General features: G+C 38.6%; 1 protein-coding gene across 10 annotated transcripts in view; it reads right to left on the minus strand.

Moving 5' to 3' along the window:
• The window catches only part of CDK7 (cyclin dependent kinase 7), a 62305-nt gene that overhangs the window by 31385 nt on the left and 12268 nt on the right, over positions 1-18652 (minus strand). For all 10 annotated transcript variants that reach the window (XM_078449184.2, XM_060635627.3, XM_060635622.3 and 7 more), the window contains 4 exons: positions 17230-17340; positions 16102-16220; positions 13566-13665; positions 2409-2495 (listed from right to left, as the gene is read on the minus strand). In XM_078449184.2, coding sequence (XP_078305310.1) covers positions 2409-2495; positions 13566-13665; positions 16102-16220; positions 17230-17340 — 417 coding nt within the window. The remainder of the gene's footprint in view (positions 1-2408; positions 2496-13565; positions 13666-16101; positions 16221-17229; positions 17341-18652) is intronic.

The following is an 18652-nucleotide window of genomic DNA, read 5'->3' on the forward strand; positions in this document are numbered from 1 at the left end:
CTGGCTGGCTCAGTGGGTAGAGCATGTGACTCTTGATTTCAGGATGGTGAGTGAGTTCGAGCCCTATGTTAGGTACAAAGATTACTTTAAAAAATCTTAAAATACAATTCATTAAAAAAATGGGAAAAAAACATGAAGAGACACTTAACTAAAGATATACAGATGGCCAATAAGCACATGAAAACATATCCAACACCATCAGTTATTAGGGAAATAATTAAAATCACAATGAACTGTCACTACACAACCATCAGAACACTTGAAATAAAAAAGTGACAACACCAAATACTGGAGAGGATGCAGAGAAAATGGGTTACTCATTTATGGCTGGTAAGAATATAAAATGGTACAGCCAGTCTGAAAAACAAATTAGCAGTTTTTTAAATTAACTACACAGCTACCATAGAGCTCAGCAACTGCTCTCCTGAGCATTTAGTCTAGAGAAATAAAGGCTTATTTTTATACAAAAAAAAACCCCACAAAAAAACAAAAAACAAAAACAAACAAAACCCTACACATAATGTTCATAGGAGCTTTATTTTTAACAGCCACAACTGGAAACAACGAAGGAGTAAATGGTTAAACACTGTGGTACATACATACCATTCAGCAATAAAAATGAACAAATTACTGATATATACAACCTGGATGAATCTCCAAAGAATTATGCTGAATGTGAAAAAAGGCAAACCTAAAAAGTTACATAGTATGCGATTTTAGTTCTATTCTGGAAATGACAAAGTTACAGAAGGGAGAGCAGATTAGTGATTGCCAGGGATTAAAGAGGGAGGGGGAATGGAAGGAAAGTAGGTATGGCTAAAAAAGGGCAACATAAAGGATCTTTGTGGTGATGCCCCTGTATGTTAATCCTATCAACGTCAGCATGCTGGTCATGATATTGTACTAACTGTGTACGAACCTGGGTAAAGAGTTCAAGGAATATCTCAATTATCTCTTACAACTAAAATCTACAATCATCTCAAAATAAGTATAATTTTCAAAAATCTAAGGAAAATATCAGTAAAGCAGTTACTGTTTAGCAAATCATGTCTGGGGCGCCTGGGGGGCTCAGGTGTTAACCACTTCAGGTGAGGTCTTGATCTCACAGCTCTTGAGTTCGAGCCCCACGCTGGGCTCTGTGCTGTCAGCTCAGAGCCTGGAGCCTGCTTCTGTGTCTTCCTCTCTGTCCCTCCCCTACTTGCACTCTGTCTCTGTCTTGCTCTCAAAAATAAATAAACATTAAAACAATTAAAAAAAAAAAAAGACAAAAAATCATGTCTATGAGGGGAAAAAAGAAAATCATGTCTAAGAGAAAAGTACTGTACAGAGTAACATGAACATGGCTCTGGAGTCAGACAGATCCACATTGCACTCCTAGCTCTGACACTGTGTGGCCTTGGGTAAGTAAGTTATTTATCCTCACTAAACCTCACTTGTCTCAAATAAACTGGGACTAACAGTACCTACTTCATAGGATTGTTGGGAAAATGACATATAATTTATGAAAAGCCTGTCATGATGGCATATAATGTGTTTAATAAATGATAGCTACTAAAGCATGTTTTACAATGAGTACATATAGCAAACTTTCAATTAGAAAGTTGAGGAAGTAACAGCACAAAAAAAACTCCTTACACTAAATTTCAGCTTCAGATAATTTTATCAGTTTTAACCAGAAGGCAGAGTCTGATTAAAATTTATCTTTTGTAGTAGTTATTTATTCTCCAGGAGATGGGGCTATAACAGGAAGGAAAATCTAAAGGTTTACAGTTTTAATTTAAGAATAGTCAAGTGAGATTATCTTACTAAACTACGATATATATAATTTAGCAACTTAAATTGGTGTAAATTTTACTCACGACTTAAGATTTTTTTGTAGACAATATAATGGATTAAAAATATGCACAATACTGAGACATCTTAACTGTTAGTGAAAATTCTACAAATACACCCTAAATCCACCAAGATGTTGATGAACAAACATGAATACCCATTAAAATAAAATACGCAGCTATTAAAAAGAAAAACGTCAGAATAAAAAAGAAAAAGGTCAGGTATAAACGTTAAGTAAAAAGATCAAGTTGGTGGCAAAAAGTTTATATGGCATGATCCTATTTTTATTAAAGAAAAGATAAAATATGTAATTGTGTAAGTATATGTTTATGTATGTTTCTTCACAGCAAGACGTTCCACCAAACTGACAGTGATTAACCCTGGGATGGAGGAAGGGCAACATGTACGTGGGAAGCTGGATACCATACCACAATTTTAACTTTCTACTTGGTATAAATTTTGCAGAGTATATATTACTAGTAAATTAAGACGTGAATACATTTCTTTAAGAAATACGTACATGACAACAACATATAGAATCCTAACTACATTAAAGAACATGTATGAAGGCTTACAGGCCACTGTTCCTCAGTTGGTGTGCCCAAAGTTTCAAATATTCTTGTCAGTTGATCAAGATCTGAATCTCCTGGCAAAAAAGGAACCTGAAAGAGAGCAAGACACAGGTATTTCAAGGTGTTTTGTAATAGTTACACAAATAATACTGTAAACTTAATAAGAAAAACTAAACTGTAACAAAAATCAAAATATAGTTTGAGGTGTACTGGATATGGCATTATGTCCTACACTGCCAACCAAGTAAACAGTACCATCCTGCTCATTTTATTCACTCTTTAATAATCACCATGTACATGATCTCATAGTTCATGGGACCGAGCCCCACTTCGAGCTCTGCGCTGGCAGCTCAGAGCCTGCTTGGGATTCTCTCTTTTTGCTACTCCCTCGCTCATGTGCACTCTCCCTATCTCTGTCCCTCTCTCAATAAATAAATAAACATTAAAAAAAAAAAAACAAACACCATGTAATAGGCACTGTGCTAATTAATTAAGCCCTAGGTATTTAAAGAAGGGAACAAGACAGTCCTCACTCTCCTATGGGGTAGATGTGGGGAATGCTGGTAATACAAATAAGGGGGTCTTTACAAGATGATGTTTTCAGTGAGAGTACAGGATTCTAGCCCACACACAATAGCACCTAACCCACTTTAGCTATGTCAAGGAAGGCATCCTAGAGGAAGCAGCAGTGAAAGCTGAAAGATGAAAAAGAGTCAGAGGAAAAGTCTAAAATGGAGGAAAACTATTCTAGCTAAAGTGAAGGAGAGCAAAGGCTGACAGGCAGGCAGAACATATTTACATTACAATCTAATTTAAATAACATCTTGGCATGCTAATTCTCTGAAGAGGTATAATGATGAACTTTAAAAGGTAAGTGATTACAAGTTAAAAATTAGAAGCTAATAAATAATTAAAATCCTTGCTATATATAGACACTACTTTCCAATTCATTCTCAAACATCTGTGTAAATATACAGAAAAGTAAAAAAGAATTTACTGTGAATAACAGGCCTTTCACAGTTAAACGCCTTCAAAAGTTTATAAACAAAGACCAGATTAAGTACCAGGTCTCCAACACTTCTACTACTGTGGACCACTACCAATTGCCCCCAACACTGCCAAAAAAGCATTTAACTCTGCCAGTTATCGATTTACTCGAGCTCACCCTTTTTGCCTTCTCTGAGAAAATAGATGTAGGTCTTTAACTATTGTCCTTTTGGGGGCTCCTGGGTGGCTCAGTCAGTTAAGCATCTGACTCTGGCTCAGGTCCTGATTCACAGTTCATGAGCTCAAGCCCCGCTTCAAGTGAGCCCTGCTTCTTTCTCTCCCTCCTTCTCTCTGACCCTCATGGGATTCTCTCTCTCTCCCTCTCTCTGCCCCTCACCCATTTGTGCCCTCTCTCTCTCAAAAAAAACCACAAAAAACAAAAACGTATTTTTCTTTTGCCAGCTGAAGCTCTGACAATGGAGGCTGCTGGAGGAATATTATTGGAAGAAGACTTTTGCTTCCCAGGTCCAGCTCGCTGGCCCAGCACACCCCCTGCAGTACTCTGAGCTTCTCTAGCAACAGGTTCCTGCCACTGTGGGCAGTTTCTTCATTGCCCAATGCACAGAGCAGCTTCCCTCTAGAGAGGGTTGAGTAGCAGTGTGCCTCCAGAAAACCTCCCCTGAACAGCTTTCCTCCATATGCAAAAGAAAAGATTTCCAACAAGTTCTGCCAACACAGCTCCACGGCAACTTCTATGTCATCCAGTGAGACACAGTGTGTGCCCTTTTCATTTTTTTTTTTTAATGTTTTATTTTTGAAGGAGAGAGGGAGACAGAGCATGAGCGGGGGAGGAGCAGAGAGAGAGGGAGACAGAATTCAAAGCAGGCTCCAGGCTCTAAGCTGTCAGCACAGAGCCCGATGCAGGGCTCGAACCCACAAACTGTGAGATCATGACCTGAGCTGAAGCCAGATGCTCAACCGACTGAGCCACCCAGGTGCCCCTAGTGTGTGACCTTTCCAACAAGGTCTAGATTTCAGTCCTTGGGTCCTCTTCCTTGGGTGCTCTATCTCAGTCCTAGGGTGGTTGCTCCTTCTGTGTGCTATTCCTACATTCTTCAGAATTCAGAGTAACTTTCTATTAGTCAACCTTCATTATTCCAATTTCTTATAACTAATTCTTTATATTAAACTTCCCTCTTTAAATTAATGTGTGGTTTCTTTTTTCTGACTGGATCCAGATTTAATACAACTCCTATGTATAACATTGCACTATTATATATATGAAATGTGTACCCAGAAAAAGAAACTTGAACTTATATTAAATAACGTTTTGCAAGTATTTTTAGGCATGCTAACATTTTCTTCTCATACCTCAAAATATTATCTCCTACTTTGCAGACTAACGATGTAAAAACTGTACTCAAGGGACACTCGTCATGATAGCCTTAGTTTCATGGGCAAGCTGGCACTTTAATTATATTTTTTAAGAATGAGTGTTTAGGTGGGCGCCTGGGTGGTGCAGTCAGTTAAGCGACCGACTTCAGCCAGGTCACGATCTCGCGGTCCGTGAGTTTGAGCCCCGCGTCAGGCTCTGGGCTGATGGCTCGGAGCCTGGAGCCTGTTCCCGATTCTGTGTCTCCCTCTCTCTCTGCCCCTCCCCCGTTCATGCTCTGTCTCTCTCTGTCCCAAAAATAAATAAATAAATAAAAAACGTTGGAAAAAAAAAAAAAAGAATGAGTGTTTAGGTATGATATAAAGTATTTTTTTTAAGTTTATTTTTGAGAGATACAGAGTGCATGGGCATGTATGTGCATGTGCAAAAGACAGCAGGGGAAGGGAAGAGAGAGAGAGAGAGAGAGGGAGAGAGGGAGAGAGGGAGAGAGGGAGAGAGAGGGCTTAACTGAATGAGCCACCTAGGTGCCCTTAAATTTTTTTAAGTATTTATTTAAAGTAATCTCAAGGCGCCTGAGGGGCTCAGTCGGTTAAGCAACCAACTTCCGCTCAGGTCATGATCTCGCAGTTTGTGAGTTGAAGCCCTGAGTCAGGCTCTGCGCTGACAGCTCAGAGCCTGGAGGCCATTTCTGATTCTGCGTCTCCCTCTCTCTCTCTGCCCCTCCCCCACTCACGCTCTCCTTTTCCTTCAAAAATAAACTTAAAAAAAAAATTTTTTTTAAATGTAATCTCTACACCCAATGTGGGGCTCAAACTCATGACCTTGAGATCAAGAGTCGTCGCAAGCTCCTCCAATAGGTCCAGCCAGATACCCCATGATGTGAAAATTTTAAATCATAATGGGCTACCTAATGTGTGAACTTTGGATGTCAATTTGAATAAACTATAAAAGACATTTATGATAAAAAGTGGGAAATCTGAACACAGGGTACTGATTTATCCTTTTTTCCTCCCAGATTTCTGGGATTTGTGGCATAAAAAGTATGGTGTGAGAGAATAATAAAATAAAGCTGGTCATGTGTTCAAAGCTGGTGAAGCTGGCTAAAGGAAGAGTTGCTTTGGAACTAGAACTGGAAACATTTTCTTTTGTATTATTAATACATACACTGTGCTCAAATATTATTAATAGACTCAGAATAAAAATTATGAGTCTTTGATCCATCATCCCAATTTATTACTAAATAACTTTTGTTCAGTGCCAACTTAGTATTAAATTTCCCTTCTTGTACAATAATTTGGTTTCCCTAGGGGCGCCTGGCTGGCTCAGTGGGTTAGGCAACCGACTCTGGATTTTTTAGCTCAGTTCATAATTTCACAGTCATGGGATCAAGCCCCAAGTCAAGCTTCTCACTGAGCGTGGAGCCTGCTTGGGATTCTCTCTCTCCCCCTCTCTCTCTGACCCTTCCCTGCTCGTGCGCACACATGCTCTCTCTGAAAATAACTAAACTTGAAAAAAATAGCAACTTAGTTTTTCTAGAGGTAAGGATTTCTTATTCCCCTCACTTCAACTTTTCCCACTGTTTTCCTATGGCAACTTAGTTTGTACCAAAGGATAAGATTCCAGTTATTCAATAAAATTTCTATATGATCAAATCTATCAAAATCCATCAGTTCCATTTTTTTCCCCAGGGACTGCCCTGCTGAATCTCTCATCCCACCTGCTACAATCTGGACTCACCGGGCCTGATACACATCTGTTTCCTCAGAACTTCTTTTCACTATTAAATGGGGAATTCTATTCATCCTTTTCTGTTCAACCTCATGCTCCCTGGATCCCACTTCTTTTTCTTGATTTACTCATGTAACAGTAGAGCATATCTACCAATAAATTCCCAAGAAAGGAAGTAGATATAAAATTTTTAGTGTAATAAATTGTATTTATTCTCAGAGCAAACTCAAAATACAAACGGTAACAGAATTCTATGCTGAAAATCATTTTCCAGAATGCAAGAGTGGTTCAGTCAGTTAAGTGTCCAACTTTTGATTTCAGTTCAGGTCATGATCTCACACTTAGTGTCGAGCCCCTTGTTAGACTCTGTGCTGAGCCTGCTTAGCATTCTCTCTCTCTCCCACCCCACCCACACCCTCCACCCTGCTCGCACTCCCTCTCAAAATAAACACACACAAAAAAAGAAAATCATTTTCTTTCACAATGTGTTCTATAGTCTTCCAGATTTCAACGTTGCTGTTGAAAAATCAGACACTCTTTTCTGTCACTCTCTTCCCTAATCCTCATTATGGTTTCTGTGTAACCTTTGTTTTCCCTCTCTATGGAAATAAAATCTTTGTCTTCTACTCTGGCACTCATAAATTTCATAATGTGCCTTGGCATGGGTCTTAAATACTGTTTTTTGTTTTGTTTTCTGAGAGAGGTAACAAGTGAGTGAGGGTACAAAGAGAGGGAGAGAAAGAGAATCCTACGAGGGGCAGAGAGAGAGAGAGACAGAGAGAGAGAGACAAGTGGGATCGAGCTTCCCCGGAGTGTGACCTGAATTCAGGAACCTCGAGATCATGACCTGAGCCGAAGTCAGATGCTTAACCGACTGAGCCAGCCAGGCAACCGGGTCTTTTTTCATTCACTGTGCAGGGTCTTTTTGGCACTTTGAGTCAATTCACACCTATCAGTGCTGGATTGTTTTCTTGTGAATTTCCTATCCTACATTTACTTTGTTCTTTTTTGCTATATTCTAGGATCAATCCTGGATCACTCTGCTAATTTTCTCTTTTGGTTTTACATGATGAAAGAATTCTTGAGCTTACTTTTCCAGTCTTTCCACTGTTATTGTTTGCTTTTACCTTATTTGAAAAGGTTCAAGTATCCCTTATTCTTACATTGTTCCCTTAGGAAGAGTATCATGTTCTTGTTTTACAGATATAGTACTATCCTCTTAGTTCTCTGATGATGTGGGGGTGGAGGGTTAATTTTGTTCTGCTACCTTTTTCCCAAGTTTCTTTTTGGTTAGTCTGTCTTTCTAGCTGGATGTTTTCATCAAATATCTGGAAATCCTTGGTAACTATGTGGTAGTCATTGGCTAACCATTCATATTTAAAGGTAAGGTAATAAAAACTCCTGGGCTTTCTCTAAAAAGAATGGGTGGGATGTTTAATGCCAGTTATCTGTGGGTCTATCCTCTGGGACCATTCAGTTCTTCCAGTAAAGGATCTTCTGATCTTTTGCCTGGATTAAAGAGTTACTACAGGTTATTACAAAAGCTATGAGGGTTCTGGGAGCTAAGCAGGAGACTAAATTGAAGGTTTTACTGTTCAGTATATGACTTTCATGTAATTTGTATGTTTTCACCCTAGCAACTCACCCACATCCTCCACTATGTCTAAGGACAGCTATGTGTGGAGACTTGTGTTTAAATTTCTTTAGACAAACCTATCTCTAGTGGAGGGATAAGTTAGGTGTAAGTCTGGATGGAGGAAGGGAAGTGAACTGGCTGTGTTGGAGACCTTGGTATTAATTGTTCCATATGTAAGTTTCTCAACCAACCCCAGTTTTTAGTCTGACACTTCATTATTGCCATCAATGATCACAAGTGCTTCTCACTAAGCCACTTCAGGATTCTGTGTGTTAAGCGCATACTGCCTCCAGCTGGCATCTTTTTCTGATAATTTCTAGCCTTTCTTCATTTCTGTTTTCACATCTTCTGGCATAGTGTTATGGGCATCTATCTCCTAGTTTCAAACATGGCATTTAAATATATTTTTAGAGATCATTTATAAGCGGGGGTGTTGCCCTGCCATCTCAAAAATCTTTAAGATATAATTACCACTTTATTTTGAAAATGTCTTCCCTATATTAAACATCAAAGCAATTTGACTAAGAAATGCACCGTCATGGAGCACCTGGGTGGCTCAGTTGGTTAAGCGTCCAACTTCGGCTCAGGTCATGATCTCACAGTTGTGGGTTCAAGTCCCATGTTGGGCTCTGTGCTGACAGCTTAGAACCTGGAATCTGCTTCGGATTCTGTGTCTCCCTCTCTCTACCTCCCCTACTTGCACCTGTCTCTCTCAAAAATAAACAGGGGCGCCTGGGTGGCTCAGTCAGATGAGTGCCTGACTGCAACTCGGGTCATGATCTCACGGTTCGTGAGTTCGAGCCCCGAGTCGTGCTCTGTGCTTATGGCTCAAAGCCTGGAACCTGCTTCTGATTCTGTCTTCCTCTCTCTCTGCCTCTTTCCCGCTCACACTTTGGCTTGCTCTCTCTCAAAAATAAAAATAAAAAAAGAAAACATTAAAAAAATAAACATGTTAAAAAAAAAAAAAGAAATGCACTGTCATGTCTGAGCAGGTAGTGGGTCCAGTATGTAACCCACAACAATCAATGTTTTTTTTTTTTCTAGTCATGAATAACTACTTCTGGTTTTCATTTAGTAATTTCAATGGCTATATTTAATACTATGTATAATACATATAAGTCCATATCAGGGCTCTTTTCCAATCTCGTTCTTAATAGCTAATAGTCTTAACCAATTTTCATTTGCTAAATATGGAATTTGGGCTAGTGAGTCATCCATATTTAGTTAACACAACTGTATAATGTTCAGATAATATATCTACATATTACAAACACAAACATTAAGCCTGTGCTTCTTATTGTTTTTTCCTGTTCTAAAATACCTTCTTAGAGGATACCAAAATTTCACCAACACACAATTGTGACTAAGTATGTGAATGAAATCTTTTTAGTTTTAGGAAAAAGAATCAAATTAATCCTAAAAAGAAGAGAGATGCTGACTCCAAGAGTACTAAGATTAAGGAAACCAAGAGGGACATCCCTCTGGTTCTTTTCAGTTTGATGCCATTCATGAAATCTTTTATTCATTTTATTTTTTTAAATGTTTATTTTTGAGAGAGAGACAGAGACAGAGACAGAGAGAGAGAGAGAGAGAGAGAGAGACAGAGCGTGAGTGGGAGAGCAACAGAGAGAGTGGGAGACACAGAATCTGAAGTAGGCTCCAGGCTCTGAGCTGTCAGCCCAGAGCCTGATGTGGGGCTCTAACCCACAAACCATGAGATCATGACCTGAGCCAAAGTTGGATGCTCAACCAACTGAGCCACCCAGGCGCCCCATGAAATCTCTTCTTAAATTGAGTTCATATTCATTTAAAAAAAAAAATTATAATGGAGAAATTTATTTTTTCTTTCGCATGTCTTTATAGGGAGGCAGGGATCATAAACCAAATATTAGAAGACTGGCAATGTTTTAATGCAATAGACATAATCAACAATATAGTTCTTGAATAACTAGCACACTTTAGCCTCTAGCACCTTGTATACCAATGAGTCTATGCAAAACCAACTGATGAAAACTGTGGTCTGAGCTAATACAGCTCAAATGAAGTATTAGAATGACAGAGTGAAGCCAACAGGTCTGGATCCTGATCATTTAAATGAAACAAAAGAAGAGCAGGCAGTAATTGGTTGATTAACCTTTGTATCACCATATTATCCCTAGAGAAGGCTTTAATACAGGCCTGAAAGATGCTCAGTGTCCTTACGTAAGGCATAAAATGTTCTTCCCAAACTACAGACTTCTTTATAAACTAAAATGATATCCTTGAAACTATCTAGATCAGATATAAGACAGTTGCTCACTAGTTAATATCCCAGCTTAGATTTTCTATTAATCATTGTCTCAAAATATGATTATGAAAAAGAACATACGAAGATCATAAATTAAATGTGTTCTTTTTCATTTAATAATCACAGAGGATGTTAAGACCGCAGATCAATTTGCTTTTATCTAAAATGATTTAAACAGGAGTGCCTGGGTGGCTCAGCCGGTTAAGTCTCTGACTTGGGCTCAGGTCATGATCTCATGATTTATTTGAGTTCGAGCCCCACACTGGGCCCTGTGCTGACAGCTCAGAGCCTGGAGCCTGCTTTGGATTCTATGTCGCCCTCTCTCTCTGCCCTTCCCCCACATGGACTCTTTCTCTCTCTCTCAAAAATACAGTTAAAAACAATAAATAAAATGATTTAAACAATACTGACTACTTTGGTTGGACATAAGCTTATTTATTGTTTATAAAATATAATATAAAGAAAACAACACTTTAAAAAAGGCTGAATGCTGATAACAGCAAATCTTTTGAACTAAACTGCATTCAATTGTTTGGATGGCAGGATCTCACCACAGATTCAGAACTGTGTGGACAGCAATTCCATGAATATATTTTTTAAATTTTTTTAATGTTTACTTATTTTTGAGAGAGAAAGAGCGTAAGTGGGGGAGGGGCAAAGACAGAGGGAGACACAGAATCCGAAGCAGGCTCCAGGCTCTGAGCTGTCAGCACAGAGCCCAATGCGGGGCTCAAACTCACAAACTGTGAGATCATGACCTGACCCAAAGTAGGATGCTTAACCGACTGAGCCACCCATGCGTCCCAATTCCATGAACATTTTTAAATGAGCACAGAAGAATTTGAAATAGAAAACATTTGAAAAATAGCAAAATAGGAAACATTTTTCTTCAATTGTGCAGGACTAAAGTATGGCAAAATGGTACAGTTCTTCATCAACTGGAACCATTAATTTCTTCATAACCTTCAAGCAACAAGGCCAATGGCTAATAAAACTCCAACTGTGATTCCAACCAGGTCCACAATTTCTAATCTATTTATTTAAACTATTTTTGTATTTATTTTTTTAGTATTTATTTATTTTGAGAAAGGGAGAAAGAGACAGAGACAGAGAGCACAGGAGGGGTAGAGAGAGAGAGAGAGAGGGAGCTAGAGAACCCCAAGCAGGCTCAGCACTGTCAGTGCAGAGCCCAATGCAAGGCTCAATCCCTAAACCGTAAGATCATGACCTGAGCCAAAACCAAAAGTCGGATGCTTAATCAACTGAGTTACCCATGCGCACCTATTTATTTTAATTTCAATTAGGTAACAGACAGTGTAATATTGGTTTCAGGAGTAGAATTCCTCACTTACAACACCCAGTGCACATCACAAGTGCCCTCCTTAATATCCATCTCCTATCTAGCCCATTCCCCACCCATCTTCCTCCATCAACCCTCAGTTTGTTCTCTATCATTAAAAGTCTCTTGTTGGGGCGCCTGGGTGGCGCAGTCGGTTAAGCGTCCGACTTCAGCCAGGTCACGATCTCACGGTCCGTGAGTTCGAGCCCCGCGTCAGGCTCTGGGCTGACAGCTCGGAGCCTGGAGCCTCTTTCCGATTCTGTGTCTCCCTCTCTCTCTGCCCCTCCCCCGTTCATGCTCTGTCTCTCTCTGTCCCAAAAAAAAAAAAAAAAAAAAAAAAAGTCTCTTGTTAACCTGTTCACTCTTAACTGCTATCTCTCTACTTACTTTCTCAATGGAATGATAAATCATAATATTAGGGGCCAAGGAATTCTGGCTTTATCTTGGTAATGAATGAACTGTTTGGGGGAACTAAATGATCCTCAAATGTAAATTTCTGGTAAATTCTTTGTTTTTGTGGGTAGCAGAGCCAGCTGATCCACAAGACCCATTACTAGCACACAGATTACTATTCATCTTCAAATCTAAATGTGTGAGGGTTTCTTCTGCAAGCACCCAGAGGAATGAGCTTCTCAAAATGATGCATATAACTCACGCTAAACTAAGAAAGATATTTAAGAAGTCAACTTTGCAGGGCATTTGGGTGGCTTAGTTGGTTAAGTGTCCGACTTCATCTCAGGTCATGATCTCATGGTTCGTGAATTCAAGTTTTGCATCGGGTGAGCTCGAGTCCAGCTTCAGGTAAAAACACGAGTTCTGCTTCAGGTGAGCTCTGCTTCTCTTTCTCTCTCTCTCACCCCGCTTCAGGTGACCCCCTTTCTCTCTCTTTCTCTGCCCCTCAGAGGAATGTCTCTTGCTCTCCTCTCTGTCCCTTGCTCTCTTGCGCCCCCTCTCTCTCAAAAACAAATAAACAACAAAACAGTAACTGGTGTATAGAAGCTGTTTTCTGTGTTCAAGAAACTAAAAAGCTGTATTTTTGTGCCTTGGGTTTACATTTCTTTAAATACGTGTCACTTGAAAACAGTTGGGGTTGGAATATCTGGAATGTAAGGAGGAAAAAACTCTCAGCTTCAGAAGGACTCCCCAATATTCCTTTGCTGTCATCATTCAGAAAGGCTAAACCCAACTTTATAGCTAAAGAAAAGTTTCTCATGCACCATCTTTGTCTCCACCAGGGTAGGAGATGATGTCTTGTTTTAAGATGGTCTCAGTTGAGAGGAATGCTCTGTTGAGAGCCGAATCCTTGGTTGAGAGGACCAACATGTCTGCTTTGTTTGAAGAGAACTAAAATAATCTTCTCACACAAGGTTTAGTTATATAGTGCAGCTGCAATGGCTGGTTTTACACATCTCTTAAAGTGTAATTTTAAACAGCCCCAAACTAAAAATGTCCCAGGACTACAAAAGTTCATCCTAACACATTTAGTTACTGCATAGATATTACCATATTATGGCCTAACGAAGATTTTATTATAGTTGTATTTCAGAACATAGAAATGTCCTATAATAAAACCTTCATTGTCCTAAATGAGAGATCTTCTCACCTCACATCAACATTAACAAAAGGCTACACTGGGGAAGATGGCTTTTTTTTTTAACTGGTCAGCTTGTAGGCTTTTTATTATAAGAATGGCGCTCCTCTTCGAGAATTATCAATGGGAAGATAATCTTACCCAAGTTATAAGAATACTGATTACAATACTGTAGTGTATACATCAATCCTAGACTTACCCTTAGAAGCAACTCTGCCAATATACAGCCGACAGCCCACATGTCCACACCTACACCATACATTCTAGCTCCAAATAGTAACTCGGGGGCCCGATACCACCTGAAGAACAAAAAGAAATATTGTAAGTTTTGTTTGTTTGTTTGTTTATTTATTTATTTATGAATGAGACAGAGAGAGAGCATGAACAGGGGAGGGACAGAGACAGAGGAAGACACAGAATCTAAAGCAGGCTCTAGGCCCTGAGCTGTCAGCACAGAGCCTGACACAGGGCTTGAACCCACAGAGCACGAGATCATGACCTGAGCCAAGTCAGACGTTTAACCAACTGAACCGCCCAGGTACCCCAGAAATATTTTAATTTTAAAATGAATTTTAAAATAATTTAAAATGAATTTTAAAATAATTTAAAATGAAATTATTAAAGTATTTCTTGGAGAAAACTCCTCAGCGAAACATCATCCCACTGATGAAATTCATGTTTACAGATATAACTCAAGAAAAACTGGCTGTAAAACCAATCAGTTCCATACTAGAAATTAAACACATCCTTGGTCCATTCACTCTTCCACTCTTAGATGACTGACACCTTCTTTCTCCTGAAACTTTCAATACCATCTTTCCCCTAAGCCTATAATCCTACTTCCAACTTCACTGAAAAAAATTCAAGTAATGGGAAAAAAAATTGTTTTTTCAAAACAAAAAAAAATTTTCTACAGATTCACCTAGTCATTTGTATTCACACAACCTGCCTTTCCATCTGTAACTACAGCTAAATCATCCCGCACTGTTTTTTTTGTTTTGTTTTGAAATGTTTATTTATTCCTTTTTTTTAAAATGTTTATTTTATTTTTGAGAGAGAGAGAGAGAGAGAGAGAGAGAGAGAGAGAGAGAGGCAGAGCACGATCAGGGGAGGGGCAGAGAGAGGAAGGGAGACACAGAATCTGAAGCAGGCTCCAGGATCTGAGCTGTCAGCACAGAGCCCGACGAGAGGCTCGAACTCAAGAGCTGTGAGATCATGACCTGAGCCAAAACTGGACGCTCAACCGAATGAGCAACCCAGATGCCCCTATTCTGGACTATTTTAAAGCCAGTATCTCAACTGTGGGTATGAGAGACCTTGCTCTCTTATTTTTTTTTCTTCTTTTTTTTTTAACATTTATTTATTTTTGAGAGAGAGAGAGAGAGAGAGAACATGAGTGGGGAGGGGCAGAGAGAGAGGGAGACACAGAATCTGAAGCAGGCTCCAGGCTCCAAGCTGTCAGCACAGAGCCCGATGCAGGGCTCGAACTCACAAACCGTGAGATCATGACCTGAGCCCAAGTCAGCCGCTCGGCTGACTGAGCCACCCAGGTGACCCTCTCTTGCTTATTTTAAAGAATACTGAAATCCTCTCCATTTTCTCCCACATCAACGTTTTCTTCTTCACTAGACTTTTACCAATAATGTACAAACAACATTATTTCTTCAGCCTGAAGAAATAAACTAAAAAACAAAGTAACAACAAAAAATTCTCTGGACCCTACCTCCTCCAATAGCTGTCTCCACATTCTCTAGTTATTCTGAAAAGCTGTCTGTTCTTATGGTCTCCAATTCCTACTCTCTTATCCTTTCTTTTTTTTTTTAATGTTTTATTTATTTTTAAGAGAGAGAGTACAAGAGAGGGAGAGGCAGAGAGAGAGGGAGACACAGAATCCACAAAGCAGGCTCCAGGCTCCAAGCTGTCAGCACAGAGCCCAACGTGGGGCTCAAATCCACAAATAATGAGATTATGACCTGAGCCGAAGCCAGACACTTAACCAACTGAGCCACTCACACCCAGGCTGCCCCATACTTTCTTATCCTTTTAAACCCTTTCACAGAGGAAATTTCAGATCCTTAAAATAGACTTGGAAATTAACAAATGACATCCTGACTAGAATTATAAAATCTGTCCCTATCTATTTCATTTGATTTTTTTTAGTTTTTATACATAAAAAGTATAAAACATGAGTACTAAAAACATGAAAACTCCAGTTATCAATGTACTGTTTTAGAGAATTTTTATTCATACTGAATGATTTAAAACATGAAATCACTTAATGACCTATAAAATAAACACAACCCCCCCCCCCAATCAGGTAAATATGTAAAAAAATAGCCACTACAGTTCCAGCCAACCTAACTAAAATGTAGAAATGGTATAAATTAGTCCCAAAACTTGTTAGGTAAATGTCTGAAAACGGACTTAATTGAACTCCATTTGAAAAAATGGCTGTATTTTTTTCATTGTGGTTAAACGTAAAGAGGTCCATGTTTTTAGCAAAACACCACAATTCCTGAACTCTGCCGAGATATATCAAAGAAGCCAAATGATGCTCATTTGTGATTAATATCCTACACAACAAGGGGCACCTGGCTGGCTCAGTCGGCAGAGATAGGACTCTCAATCTCAGGGTCATAAGTTCAAGCCCACGTTGGGCCCACGGAGAACTTGTTTAAAAAAAAAAAAAAAAATCCCACACAATGTAAGTTTTCAGTGTTTTAAAAAATTCTTACCTGGTTACAACCTGATGTGTATATGCTCTATTCGGGCTCCCAAATGATTTGGCCAGGCCAAAATCTGCCAGTTTTAGAACTCCATTTTCATCCAGCAACAAGTTATTTGGTTTTAGATCCTGTACATGGAGGTTTTAAATAAATACATAAGCAGGGCACAAGAGAATATTATAACAATACACTTAGTTGGCTTAACTTTAAACTTTGTAATAACAGGGTAAACCCCAAATTTAAATAATAATCAATATTTTTCTCACTGATATAAAATCCTACCAAAGAAAAATTAAGATTGGTTATATTACTTTGGTGAGACCTTGGATCACTGAGCTTCAATTTACCTACAAGGTTGCTGTGAACAGCCTAGTGTAATGACTATGAACTCAACAAAGAGTTGCTGCCATCTGAACTTTGGTAAATAAAAACATTGTGCATTTAGAGAGGATGAGGAATATATCCTTCAAAATCTATACTATAAGGATATTAGCAATAACCTCAAAGGGATCCCAAGTTTAGGATATGAGGATTACGGACTACAAATTATATATTCTCAGCTATTTATCTAAACAGAATATCTAAGAACATCTACTTATTAGATAATCAGTCTTGTTTCAATAGCTGGATGTTTCTAACAATGACTCAACTATTTCAGAAATTTTATTACTTCATAGATTTTGAGAGTTCTTAGAAATTTTGTTTTTCTAAAACAATTTTAGGATTGTATAATTTAATCCAGATTCTCACTGTATTTTTTTTTTCTGTCACAACAATACAGCACAAAGAACACTGGAGTTAACCCAAACATCTAGATTCTAATACTCTGTCAGTTACCAGCTACTGACCTTGAAAAAATACATATAACCTTGGTCAGGTGACTTAGCAACTTAGCTCTTCATCTATGAAAAAAATGAACTGGGTCTCTTCCATTTTTAAATTTCACATAGTATTTTAGAATCCTCATAGCACCACCTCCTGGAACAACTGAAGGGAACACAGAGGAAGAAGGTGGGATAAAATGGGGTCCAGCTATATTTTTAACAATTTACATATTCAGACCATTTATGTAATAATTGGCTACATAAACCTTGACTAAAATATAAAGAATCAATCATACTTGGATAAAAACCTTACCCTATGTAGAATCCAATGTTGATGTAAATATTCTAACCCTTGAAGAGTCATTAACATGTAGGCTTTGATGTGTGATGGTGTCAGCACTAGACTATTATCCTTTATTATCACCTGCAAAGCCGGTATATAATACACAATTATTCCAAATAAATTATATCACATAAAATCATTTACAGACATATAATCAATTTATCCATTCTACAGAACAATCTCAAGAAAGACTGCCTAACTCTCCTTAGGAAGCACTGTCAGAATTTCAAGTTACATGGTTAGAAAAATATCTCTTCTGGTGCTTTCTCTCCTCCTGTTCTGTTTAAAAGATTTCACTATGTCACTAATAGTGAACATCTGTTGTTTTGCTTGCCCCAGGATGTACAGCCCCTTCTGATAACAGCATTCATCATTTGTTTGAATGTAAAACAGGACTGACCACTACCTGTGGCCTCTAGAGCTAGATACAAGACCCAGGCACAGGCAACCACCAAACTGAAGCCTGTTATCCAGGACACTGGTTTAGGGATGGACATGTGATCCTAGACAAGCTAATTAAAGAGGCCAAGTACTTCTGCTAGAATGAAAAAGGACAAAGTACCTTCTCTTTCTTTAGAGATTAATAAACTCTAAGGATCTGAGCCTGAAGTGCCTGAGCCACTATAATGAGAAATTAGGCACTATATTGAGAAGGAAGGCAACAAAGTAGAAAATAGAGCTAAGTTAAAGTCCAAGACTGAGTTTTGATGGCATTATTTGTGAACTGTACTTAAAGGCAGTTTATTCCTAGATTTTTAAGTTATACTAGCTAAAAATACCCATTTTATTTTTTTAGAAATCAGATTTGGATAAAAGGTATCCAAACTGGCAAGAAGAAATAACTTTCATTGTTTGCAGATGACATAATACTATATATAGAAAACCCTAAAGATTCACATAGTATTTAAAGAACTACTAGAGAGCCTAAATGTCCATCAACTGATGAATGGATAAAGAAATTGTGGTTTATATACACAATGGAGTTCTACATGGCAATGAGAAAGAACGAAATATGGCCCTTTGTAGCAACGTGGATGGAACTGGAGAGTGTGATGCTAAGGGAAATAAGCCATACAGAGAAAGACAGATACCATATGTTTTCACTCTTATGTGGATCCTGAGAAACTTAACAGAAACCCATGGGGGAGGGGAAGGAAAAAAAAAAAAAAGAGGTTAGAGTGGGAGAGAGCCAAAGCATAAGAGACTCTTAAAAACTGAGAACAAACTGAGGGTTGATGGGGGGTGGGAGGCAGGGGCGGGTGGGTGATGGGTATTGAGGAGGGCACCTTTTGGGATGAGCACTGGGTGTTGTATGGAAACCAATTTGACAATAAAGTTCATATATTGAAAAAAAATAAAAATAAATAACTACTAAAACTGATAAGTGAATTCG

The sequence above is a fragment of the Panthera onca genome, chromosome A1 (assembly GCF_046562875.1).
Source record: "Panthera onca isolate mPanOnc1 chromosome A1, mPanOnc1 haplotype 2, whole genome shotgun sequence".
Classification (NCBI taxonomy): domain Eukaryota; kingdom Metazoa; phylum Chordata; class Mammalia; order Carnivora; family Felidae; genus Panthera; species Panthera onca.